General features: G+C 50.2%; 1 protein-coding gene across 4 annotated transcripts in view; it reads left to right on the top strand.

The window, feature by feature from the left end:
* WDR7 (WD repeat domain 7) overlaps positions 1–10,993 on the top strand; it is a 130,682-nt gene extending 119,689 nt beyond the window's left edge. For all 4 annotated transcript variants that reach the window (XM_074931476.1, XM_074931474.1, XM_074931473.1 and 1 more), the window contains 2 exons: positions 6,106–6,210; positions 8,656–10,993. In XM_074931476.1, coding sequence (XP_074787577.1) covers positions 6,106–6,210; positions 8,656–8,859 — 309 coding nt within the window. In that variant the 3' untranslated portion in view covers positions 8,860–10,993. The remainder of the gene's footprint in view (positions 1–6,105; positions 6,211–8,655) is intronic.
* Positions 10,994–12,491: the final 1,498 nt, after the last annotated feature.

Below are 12,491 nucleotides of genomic sequence, written 5' to 3'. Positions count from 1 at the left end.
CCTCATTTAAAAGCCCAGTTGTCAGGGAGGCGGGATTTCCGTAACGATACCGGGTTGTTTAACCCGCGCTCGTGCAGATATCCCGAGGTTACATTACAGTGTCGTGAACCTTTAAATAAAGCACAGCAGCATTGGTTTCGCAGAGGAGAGAAATCACTGCTGGTGGTGTGGAGTGGCCAGCTTATACGTTTGGGGACAATTAATTGCCTTTTGGATTTTGATGGTCCGTGTGAAAATCTTGACCCGACAGGTCCGTTCCTACAGCGAGAGCACACGCGTGTGCGTGACGGGGGTGTCTGAAGGGCTGTTTGTGGAGATCCGAGCACACGCTTTTACGGTGGGTTTGGGGAGGGGAAGGCCAGTTCTCACCTCTCTCTGTGCAGCCTCATGAAGTGGTTTGGGGCCGGAGCTGCAGGATTTGGGGACAGTTTTAAACCATCCTGTAACACTTGGGTGGCTGCAGCTGTCATCTCATTTTTTTCTGGATTAAGTTCGGTTGAGAAAGAAGCTGCTTCATTTTCTGGTTGTCATTTGCCCAGGAAGTAAAAGCAAATTGTAATGAGGGACTCCCAGCAGGAGAACCTCCTAACAAATGAGAGGCAGATATTGACTGACAGCCGGCCTGCCGCTCCACTGATAAATGTATTTTTATACGTGGCCGTTCAAGGGCACTTTCTGCTCCCTTTGAACGCTGCCTGTCAGGTCATGCACCGCACGTTTGAATACTGAGTAATTGTAATGGCCGATGCAAAATTGTCTTACTGTAAGGTTAAAAGTTGTTATATATTCTCTTCGGTTAAAAAATGTAATCCATGCGCTTTGACTTTATCATGATATTATTGAGGAGCCACTTGAAGGACAGGAAGAAAATTAATTTTAAGATGTAAATATACTCTCTTTCTCAGTACAGTCCTGAAGTTTTTACTGCAGTGGTTAGTATTACTGGAACTACCGTAGAAATGAGGTTGTGAAAGATACTGAAACTGCTTTAAGTTAATCGCATTTTAGATATTTCCACTAAATTGCTTAGAACATAGGGATTTTATTTTTTTTAAGTGTTCATAAAAACCTCTGAGGGACCATCTTGAAGGAATTTACTTTATAAAAAACGAGGCAGTATTTTAGATACCTTTTCAGGCAAAGATGCTTAGTTTTGTATAACTTTGTTTTCATAAAAAACAACAGCTGGGGATGTCCTTGCCCCTGCCTGCCCCCTCCCCAGAGCCGGCTGTGGCCGTGGGTCGAGGCCGTGGGCCAGCGCGGTGGCTGGGGGTGCCTGGCCTTGGCTAGGGCAGCGCTCACCTTGCAGGAGAGACTTTGCTTGGCTGCTTCATCCAGCAAGGACGGCTGTAAACAAGTGTGTTTCCTTCTTTATTTAAACACAAAGATTAGCATATGTTACGTTATTCAGGACTTCTAAGCGTAGGACCCCCAAGTTTTGTATCATTGAGAGGAAGCGTGCAGTGAAAGGCGGGTGTGCAGGAACCCCGGGGAGGAGTGCTGCTGCAAACAAAGAGGAGATTCGCAATCTCCAAAGAAAAAGAGAAAAATGGGTGCTGGGCACAGCCCATGGCAGCCTGGCCGAGGGGCTGCTCGTCTCCTGGCGACTGCGCTCAGAGTGCCCGGGCAGGCACCGCCGCGGCTCCTCTTTGCCATAGAAATACTTGTTTTTATATATTCACTTCATGGCTCTGCGACTTCTTGTCCTGAGGGCTGATTTATTCCTCAGCACAGTTTGGGCTCTATATAATGTTCTGTAGGGTTTTGTACCCTACGTTAGCATTAAAAGCCAGCTTCTAATTTTTAATTTAAAAAAAAAAAAAAAGATAAAAGCGACCTTCTGTTTCTGTTACGTGGAATCACTCAGCGTGTTCCGCTGCCAGGGGACCTCAGGGAAGTATATGCATGTTGGCAAAGCACTACTAACCTGGTTTTTATTTTTGGCTTGTTTCTGGTTATGTCATTTGCTATATGATTCTTAAAATAACCCCAAAACTGCTCCAGGAATGACTGATCTGTCAGACCTAGCTCTATTTATTAAGATCTGTTCTCAACTTGCATTGCTTTCATTCAGTTGGGAGGGGGAGGTAGAGGCAGAGGTACATTTGTTTTTTCCACAGTGCCATCATCACCAATGATTTTCAGCTGAACGTTTCAGTTGTTAACTGCCTGTTGTTAGACTTTGCCTTTAGCATAATGAGTTTTATGTTTGTGATTTATTTACGGTCTTGCGTGGTGTTGCGTTTATATCTGAGAACACTTCTGGGTGTTTGCTGTGGCAGATCGCCCTGGCTCGGCTGCTGCAATTGCCCGTGAAGTCATTGCCGGTGACTCCTCACTGATCCATGAAGGAGCTGCAGAATCACCTCCTTAATTTTCAAATAACCGTTCCTTGCCCAGGGATGATTTGTATCCCGTGCAGAAGTCAGAGCTGGTATTTTCCTGCCGCTCCAAGCTAAAAGCAGGCGCATGGTTCGAGGGTATCGCTTTGCTGTGGCAAACCTCTGCTTTTGTCCCTCCCTCCCGTGGTGGCACTGGAGGGGCAGCGCTTCCGCAAGCTGCTTTCTCAGGAAGGGAATTTTTTTTTGTTTCCCTTCAGTAAAAGTACCCCTAGAGATCGGGGAGATAAATATCAAATAATAAAGGTGACAAAATATTAGTGTGTCTCTATAAGAGCACGTAAGTTACTTTATCAATTTAAAGTATGCATTTCGGTATATTTATGAAAATAAAATTGCTGCGGTGATACAGTGTTTATTTTTTCTGTCAGCTTTAACAGAATGTTGCAGTTCAGCGCAGAGTTTACCAAATATTGGACTTAGAATTAGGTTGTCATAGCTTCAGTATATCATGTGTTACAGGACAGCGACGGTGGCAGGTGCAGAAGTCAAATAGTCTCCCAGGAGCATCCTCCCATTAAAAAACAATTGCTTGGGCAGGGGGGAGCTGCAGGCAGCTGCGCTTCGTCCCACCGTCTGCCCCTCAGAAGGAAGCCTGTTTCCAAACCAGGATTGCCCAGATTTTTGCATTGTGTGCTGCCAGAACCGCTCCGGAGCCGGAGAGCTGCAGACAGCACCACGGAGGCAGCCCCAGAGCTCGGCACACGCTCTGCCACAGCCTCAGCCCTGGGAGCCGTTAACCCCCCGGCCCCGAGTGGCTGGGTGCGAGTGGAATATTTGGAGTGGGCAGCATTCGTTTGGGTTTTGTGACGATTGCTCCAAGGCCTCGGGAGCACAGGATGAGCATTGCGAAGCAGGCGTTCAGCTAGTGCACCAAAAAATAAATCTTGGCTTGAAAGGATTAGCATCAATTAGAGAAGCACTTCCTTTAAATAACAAAGCAGATTAATTCCCTTAAGGACCGTCCTTATTGGAACACATTTTCAGTAGTAAAAAGAGCAACAAGTGTGCTGGTACTATTGATTTTTCTACCTTTGTATTACCAAAACATATTTTATTGACAAGTATTACTTGCTTGTTAAGTGCTAAAGAGTTTGATGGGTCTAAACATCGGATCATCTAATTAATTGGCCTTTCAAACTTTCATCCCAAGCTGCGGTGATTACATTAAAGGGAGAGGTTTGGGGTGCTGTTGGAGTTCTAAGCAAGAAATTAATATATTAATGGGTTCTTAATATCTAATGCTAACTTCAGATGCAGGGTACCATTCTGAGCTCTTCATCTTTTCATGCCCCAGCGGCGGGTGCAGGAGCGCTGCTTTCATTTTCGCAGCTGAATTGGATTCACTGGACGTTGCCCAGTCTCTTTTTGCAGAGCTGATTTAAAGCTGGCGCTGAGCCTCCTCGCGCAGAAAGAGCTGCTCTTGTGTATTTTTGAAGAGAGACTTTGTGTGTGCTTCTGTCCCCAGCCCTTGGCACTGGCCGGAGCGGGGCTGCCGGCGGCGGGAGAGGCTCTCGGGGTGTGTGCCGCTGGGGAGCATGGTGGGAGGCTCGGTGAGCCCTGGGTTTGCCTGGTCTGAGGTCTCCAAAGTGGTGGGGAAGATGTGACACGGGTGAGTCTGCCTTGTGTAGAGCACCCACGTGTTTTGCAGTCGTTAAACAGTAGCCTCGGGTAACGAGTAAATAAGATCTTTATGGTGCCTCTGACCATGCAATAAGTGAGCAGTTGTTCATGGCATTTCCGACATACGTGTTTATATCACAGAATCATCTGGGCTGGAAAAGCCCTTGCAGCTCCTCCAGCCCAACCATGACCCTCCCCCTGACCGTTCCCAACTCCCCCAGATCCCTCAGCGCTGGCTCAGCCCGACTCTTCAACCCCTCCAGGGATCCCGGGGACTCCCCCCTGCCCTGGGCAGCCCATTCCAACGCCCAACAGCCCCTTCTGCACAGAAATCCTTCCTCAGAGCCAGTCTCTGTATTGTTGGATATTGTAAAAAACAAGTTTTCAAGGCTGGTGAGCCGGGCTGTGGTGGAGCACCAATCCCCTGCCTTGCCTGCGAGGAGCCCGGTGCTGCCGTCACACTGCCCGGAGAGGTGTGTGCTGCAGCGGGGGACGTAACATTAAATATTGTCAAAGGTCATCCAGAAAACTTTTTTTTGATGGCAAAAGTAGCGCATCACGACTGTGTGGTGTGTGTCTGCGTGTCTGTGTTGCCCTGCCACGAGAAGTGCGTGTGTCAAATAATAGTTCTGGCTCTGACCTGAGAAAATAAAGTCCCTTCCAGTTGTTGTATTAGTTCTGGGGAAAAATCCCTTACGCTTCCTCTACAATGTAAGGTTTGAACTTTTAATTATTCTGGCAGTAGCCCAAAGGATTTCAGTTGCTTCTAGCTGGATCGAGATTGGGCAGAAGGGATGCCCTCGCTGGGGGGGCAGCTCTGCCTCCTTTGTGGGGACTTTTCCACTCCCCGTGTTTGGGGTGTGTTCTGGTGATATTTCGGTTGTTAGTCGGAGCAGAGGGGACTCTGGTGTGTTCTGGTGATAGTTCTGTTAGTCGGAGCAGAGGGGACTCTCTCCGTGAGACAGTGGCCTGTGTGCATGGAGGGGTGGGATGACCCCACGTGCCCGTGGACACAGTTCCATCCTCTGCCTCTTGGGGAGGTTTTTACGAAAGCGTGACCACGTCCCTGTGCCATTGGGAGCGGAGCTGTGGTCGTCCTGTCACCATTTCTGTGCCGAGTTTGCCGCGGTGACCCCAAGGCAGGAGCAGTAATGTCGAGCACGGTGGTCCCCGGCCATGGGAGGTGGGTGCTGGAGCCGCGGGACTGCCCAGCTCTGCCCCGGCCCCCAGCAGCCTCGTGCTGGTGCCAGGAGCCAACTGGAAACACCCAGCACCCTGAAGGGGGTCACAGTTCTGCACCATTCGCAAAGGCAGGGGGTGGGTTTGTGAGTCTTGTTGTTCCCTGCCCACTGCCCAGCCGGCCGTGGAGGCGCCCAGGCAGCCTGTTCAAAACCTCCTCTGGGGAGCAGAAGTAGGGCATTTTTTTTTAAATTCCCATTAAAGACATATTTATGTTCATACACCTGACAAATTACTTTGGTTTAAAAACTGGATTTGGCAGGGAGTGTGTTCATACGATGATTTCATTCTGTTTTATTGGCTAAGCAGCTATTAGAACACTTAAAAGAAATTGCCGTGGCGCTTAAGGGTGAGCGGCGTGTGCCTGAGTCCCACCCCATCGGACGTTTCAGGCCGTGCCCTCACGTTTCACATTGTCTGGAGGCTTTCAAGTGCGCTGAGGAAAGGGCGTTCTCCGTGCTGAGCACGAGCCCAGCCTGGGACACGGCAGGAGTTCTGTTTTGTGCCACTTCTCTAGGTGTGTGGGCGCAGCACGTGCCCCCCTGCCCTCCCCGGCCGAGGGGAACCACCTCTGCAGCGGAGCTGCGCTATGCTCCTCTGCTGATTGACATGCTGACAGCCAGAAAACGAGTACTAGAAAAACAGGAAACGTAGGTGAAAAGGAAGAGGCATTTCCACGTAGGTAATTTTTACTGACGGTGATGGTCTCCCTCACTTTTCAAAAAAAAAGGGATTCTAGAAGTTGATGTACGTGTGTGGTTTGTGTTTACTTAAAAGTCTGTTCGGTGTCGGCGTGGTGACGGGTGGTGAATCCTCTGTGTTCCTGTTCTCCCCCTCTCACCAGACTATCCACGGCCACAAAGGACCCATCACGGCGGTGGCTTTTGCCCCTGACGGCCGGTACCTCGCCACCTACTCCAACTCCGACAGCCACCTCTGCTTCTGGCAGGTAAGGGCGCGTTACGGCCGTCTGCAGGCGCGCGGGGCACGAGCTGTCCTTCGGGACTTGCTCTTCGTGGGAGCCACGTAACGCCCGAGGAAATCCTCACAAGGGGAAGGGCCCCGGAGTTGGGGCGACTCGGGCACGGGCCGGGGCAGCGCCTGCTCCCTGGGCCATGTCCCTTCCACTGGGAGGGAGGGAGGGAGTTTTCTTCTCTAACTCCTGCAGCCCCGTCAGTTCCAACAGACCAAGCTTGGAGAACATGTCCCCCTTATTTTTTTTTTTAAATGCAAAACTCTCAGTTCCCCGTACCGCGGTGCCCGCCTGGCTCTGCTCTGAGCCCCTATGCCATGCTCGTGTCTTCTGTTTCCCTGATCGTCCTGAAGGCAGGAAAACTGGGATATAAAACATATAGAGAGGGTCTAAACCACAGGAGAAACAGTCAGGCCACCATTTTGTGAAGTATCTGAAGGTTTCTTTAACGCATGAGCAATCTTTTTCTTTGTAATCTCACCTCAGTAGGAATATTTTTTTGTCAGTTGTAGGCTGCTGCCTACGTTCCTCAAGCAGGATTTTTTTTTTTCCTCTTTCAAATGGCTTTAGACTTAAAAAAATACTTTATTTGGAGGGAACCGATCTGATCGAGCAATGTGTGCTGTCAAAATCATTGAGTCTTCCAGTAATCAGACTATAAAACAGAACTCGGTAAGCACGAGATCCACTCTGTAACACCCTTCCCCAGTTGCCTGTGTTGTTCAGTAGTTCTACAGGTACCCTAAAAAATTCCTGAATTATCCATCACTGTACTGTGTGCTTTCTGAAACAGCGAATGAGAACAGCAAGAATCTTCATCCATCAGTTACGTTTGTTCTACTTAAGTGCTCAGGAAAAAATCTGGAGAGCAATCAGGCCAGATCTTTCAGAATTGGCAGGGGGAAAAAAAAGTCAGGCACGAGTTTTAAATTGTGCTCTGCCATGCTCTTCCAGGTGTATAAATGTTCCCGTTAAAGTGGCTTTTACATAAAGAGTTAAATATACCTACACATTTAGTTTTAAAATGTGACCTCGTGCACTGGTGATTTTTCCCTTCTGTGTTCTATTTGGCACTATTATTAATGCAGGAAAATCAGTAACATTAGTCATCTTAAAAGGGTTATTACTCAAGATGATTTAAATTGTGAAAATGTCAGTGGTGCTTGCATGCTCCCTGCTAGAGATGCCATGATTTACACTCTCTGACACCGCTCTGCTGCCGAGAAGAGCCAGGAAAAAGTAATGGCTTGTACTTTGTACTGATCAGAATTCAGGACGTAGCATCAGCAATAACGCGCCTTAAATGTCCCAGGATTTGCCAAGGTTTCAGGGGGGGCACGTCTCAGGGATGCAGCCGCCCGGTCGCCTGCTGATGGAAATCCTGGGCTTGCGATGCGTGAGGATGGAAAGGGGTTTTGGAGAGCGAAGCAGCGTTTCAGAAAGCGTAGGATTTTGTGTGTGTCGGTGGGTTAAATCGGAGAAGCTCAGTTTTAAAAAAGCAGAGCTGGGCAGGATGCTGCAGCAGGGAGAGCGTAACTCCGCCATCTCTGCTGAGCAGCCTCTTCATCTGCCAGACAATAAACCAGCTCCTGCTGTTGGTTTTATTTCTGTTCATACCTGTCATGACAGCTGCTCTTCATTCCGCCTGTCTTCAGCATTAGTGTGTCTACAGTTTTGATAAATAATATTCTAGCATTAATTTTATGAATATCACAGAATCCCAGAATCCTTCAGGTTGGAAAAGCCCCTCGGGATCATCGAGTCCAACCCTCAGCCCGACTCTACAAAGCTCTCCCCTACCCCACATCCCCCACAGCTCATCCCAACGGCCCTGAAACCCCCCCAGGGATGGGGACTCCCCCCTCCCTGGGCAGCCTGTTCCACTCTCGGACCACTCTTGCTGGGAAACATTTTCTCCTCCTGCCCAGCCTGACCCTCCCCTGGGGCAGTTTCCAGCCGTTCCCTCTTGTCCTGTCCCTGATCCCCTGGGAGCAGAGCCCAGCCCCAGCCTCTCTGCAGTGTCCTGTCAGGAGCTGCAGAGAGGGATGAGGGCTCCCCTCAGCCTCCTCCTCCTCACACTGAACGCTCCCAGCTCCTGCCCTGCCTCCTCACAGGATTGATTCTCCAGCCCTTCCCCAGCCTCGTTGCCCTCCTCTGCCCTCGCTCCAGCCCCTCCAGATCTCTCTGGGATTGAGGTGCCCAGACCTGGACACAACGCTCCAGGTGTGGCCTCACCAGTGCCGAGCACAGGGGGACTGTCACCTCCCTGCTCCTGCTGCTCACACCAGTGCTGACACAAGCCAGGAGACAGCGCTGGGCCAGGGGTGGGGGGGTTTGGGGGGAGGCCCGGGGGCGCGATGCGGGCGAGCCGCTCCCCGGCAGGCGCGGGCAGGGCGGGTCACCCCGGGTGTGTCTCTGCAGATGAACACCTCCCTCCTGGGGAGCATCGGCATGCTGAACTCCGCGCCCCAGCTCCGCTGCATCAAAACCTACCAGGTGCCCCCCGTGCAACCGGCCTCGCCGGGCTCCCACAACGCCCTGCGCCTGGCGCGGCTCATCTGGACCTCCAACCGCAACGTCATCCTCATGGCCCACGACGGCAAGGAGCATCGCTTCATGGTCTAGGGTACCCCCCGCGCTGGAACCCAGCTTCCTCCCTCCCGCCGTGCCCTCGGGGGCTCCGCTGACACCGTCCCCGTTTCCCCGGCGGCGCGGGAGCGGCGGAACCGGGGGCTGGTGGCGCGGGGACGGGCCAGTGGCACCAACCAGGCACCGCCCGGCCCCTCCCTCGCCCATCAAACGCCTTTTCCCGTCGGAGGCTCTGGCAGGATGGCAGCGTTTACCAAACGGCTCGTGTTTACATGGACTTTCTCCCAGCCAGCACCCAGTGACGGCGCGGGGCGCGTCTCGGAGCTCGGCACGCGGGTTTCTTAGTGAGGGGCTCGTGGCCTCGGGACGGGGATGGGGGGAGTTTTGAGGGGGGTGGCCCGTGTTCCGATCCGAAGGGGATGTTTCCTCACTCAAAGTCTCAGTTTTCGAGAGAATTGGAAGTGCTGCTGTGCCCAGTCACTGCTGTGGTCTGGAAGAAAGATAATAATCCACGTGTAAATAATAATTAAAAATAATCTCTTTAAGGTGGAATAGCAAACTTGAAAAAAGGAGTATTTATATATACAGGTGGTTTTTGTTACCGGTGCAGGTATTTATTTAAAAAAAAAAAAAAAAAAAAGACAAAATCTTTTTTTTCCCTAAAGCCACTCCCATTTGTGCCGGGCCGTGCTCGTGTCACCCCGCGGGAAGGACACGGGCCCTGGAGGGGGCGGCTCTGGCTGGAAAAATGATGCAAAGTGTGGAGCAGGTAAGTTATTTGAATGGAGATGTTGAAACATTCTCTTCAGTAGGAACATTCCTGTGCACCATTAGCTGTGACTGTGTTTCCCTCTTCTTACATATCTAATTTTGTGAAATATTTAATAGTGTGAAAGTATGCTGGTTTACGCTCACAGTAAAGAAAAAAAAAATCTATAAAATACTATTTTATTTAAACATATTGATGTATATGTTTGTATAGCTTTTTCTTTGCCATTTCTGTCTGAAAAGCTCACAGAACTAAGGAGGCTGTCTTTACATAATAAAGGAAAAACGGTACTTACAGAATCTTCCCTTCCCCAAAAAGGAATAAATATATTATATTAAAATGGCTTCTAAATATAAAAAACATTGATTTTCTTTTTTTAGGTGGCCTGTGTAGTACACCATACACAGAAGTGAGATTTACAGTCTAGAGCTACATATCTGTTTGCTGTTTGAAAATCATTTTAAAAGTCTAAAAAGCAAGAAATTAAGACCGTTAGGAATGTTTAACACAAACTGCCGTAAAGTTTAATCTTCTCTGGCGGGAATGTAGTGTCTAGTGGAGAACTCTGTAGTAGAATATCAGGGTCTTTTCTACGTGAACTAATGCAACGTGCATGTACATTGTGTTTATACAGATATACGTGTAACCTTGGGGATTAAGCGAAACACAAAAGAGGGGAGAGCGGAGGCTTTTCACCCGTGGGATGGAAGGTTGTGGTTTCCGGTGTCGGCTCCCGAGGCGCCGCCGGGGCACGCTGCGGGTGTTCTCCCCCCAGCACCCCAGGACCCGAGCCCTGGGCTTGTGGTAGCTCACACAAGTGTATTTGTTTGTGTGAAGCGAGAGGCCTGTGGGGGTTTCCCAGCTGTAGGAGCGAGCTGTAATTTTCCTCACGGGCCTGACAGCGGGTTGGGGTGGCCGGAGCCGCAGCACGGCTGGCGAGGGGGCTGTTGGCCCAGGAGTCGCCAACCCCCGGCGTGACTCCGGTGGGGGCCGAGCCCGCGTGGTCCCCGACAGATCCCTTCCCGTTAAACCCAGCCTCCGCCACGGTGACTCGCTTAAGCCCAGCCCTGAAATCCTGCCCAGCCTGGCGCTCTCGGCACTGCGGTGAAATGTGTATTGTCATTCCAGTGTAAGCTTTTAGTGCTTTATTGATTTGTTAGTGCTGTATTTGGACTTGTCCTTGTAAATGTAGAGACGTATGTGGCTTCGTTGGCAGTTTACAAGCAAAAGATGACATGATGAGACACCTGTATGAAAATGTTGTGATGATTGAAGTCACTGTGTATGGGGAATGGTTCAAGTGTCTGCCTCTCCAGCAACTTCTTGACAACTCCACTCCCCGTCCTCTGTATGTATTCAACTTCCCGGTGTAAATATGCTTGTGAAATAAAACGGAATCATGCTGAAGGGTGTTGGTTTCGTGGCATCAGCCTGACGGTGTGTGAATAATCGCCTGCTGCTTATTCCCTGCCCAGTAACCTGAAGTCTTTCCACCATTTGAGAAACTTCTTCCTTTTCATTAGAAAATCGGCCTGAAGGCGAGCAGAACGCAGCAGAGCAGGTGGGGGGGGTCACGGTGGAGGGACTTCAGCCTTTGTTACAGACCACGGAGGCAGGAGGGTGCTGAGAATAAGGTTCTTTAACTCCCCAAACACCTCACCCAGGCAAAGAAGGGAACGTGAATCTTCCAAAAACTCACCAGCACTGCTGGGTGCCCGGTGACGCGCTTCCCTTGCCCTCTGGTTCGCGTTCCCTGAAGAAAATAATTGAAATAAGCCCTGAGGTTTTTCTGAGGTGGCGTGCAGGATTACCAGATGTATTTAATGCAACGTTGTGTTTGGGTTGGGATCTGCCATAACGAGTTATTTTTTAAAAGCAGCAGTTGTGTTTGCCTGCGGAGGAAGCCGCAGTGCTGTGTGCTGGGGTGAGCCGGGGCGGCCGGAGCTGGGTCAGACATGACCTAATCAGCCTTCAGAACAAAAAACCCACAGAGGAATTATGCGAATCCTCAATTTCAGGGGTGTGAATGTGTTAAAACATCGGTGGCTCCGGTGGCTCCTTACGGGCGAAGCCGGTAGCAGCTCGGCGGGCGATGGCGGGCCGGCTGCGAGGGGCAGCGCCGGGCAAGCCCTCACCCTGCCCCTGCTCGGCTGACAGGCAGAGCTGAGCCTTGAAAAATCAATACTTGGGAGCCAGGAGGGAAATATTTCCAACCTCTAACTAGAGAATGTTTTTTGACAAGGCCAAGATAATCCAGGCTGCACAGGAGAAAGAGAAAAGAAGACTCATTTTTAAAGCTTGACACTTCAAGGTGTTTTTGTGCAATGGTTTAGAGGGAGCATCGATATGTACAAATACCAAAGGTCAAAAAGAAAAGCCAGAAGAATTTCAAAAATTAGATGCGCTGGTTTTGCTGTTTACTTCACAAAATATAAACTATTTGATTTGTGTGGAGAGATGGTCAAATGTAGTGAGCTCAGTGTTCTCTGCCGTCTCCTCATTTAATAGAAATGAAAATATAGTAAAGCCTAGATTATATCTTAAGCAATTTACCTATAAAAACTGTGTGCCTATTTCCTGCTATAAATCTGCATTCAATGACATTAATTGGTTTTGATTTGGCTTGATTGCATTTTGATGCAAAAAGATCGATATTTTCTTTCATTTATACAGCATCATGTTTTGATAATTGAATATCTGGCTGTGTCCGTGGGCGCTACGTGGAAGCACCTCGGCCCTTGTCCCGCTCCTCGGCCCAGGTTCCGTCGGCACCGAGCACCTGCGGTTCTGGGGGTGTCGGGTCCGGCCAGGCCCCCGTTCCTGCGGTGCTCGGCGCTGCCGCCGACGTCCTGCCGAGCCCTTCCCGGCTGCAGCTCCGGGCACAGGGCGCGACGGAGTC

Source organism: Athene noctua, chromosome Z, assembly GCF_965140245.1.
Source record: "Athene noctua chromosome Z, bAthNoc1.hap1.1, whole genome shotgun sequence".
NCBI classification, from domain to species: domain Eukaryota; kingdom Metazoa; phylum Chordata; class Aves; order Strigiformes; family Strigidae; genus Athene; species Athene noctua.
This window is presented reverse-complemented; position numbering and strand designations above follow the sequence as displayed.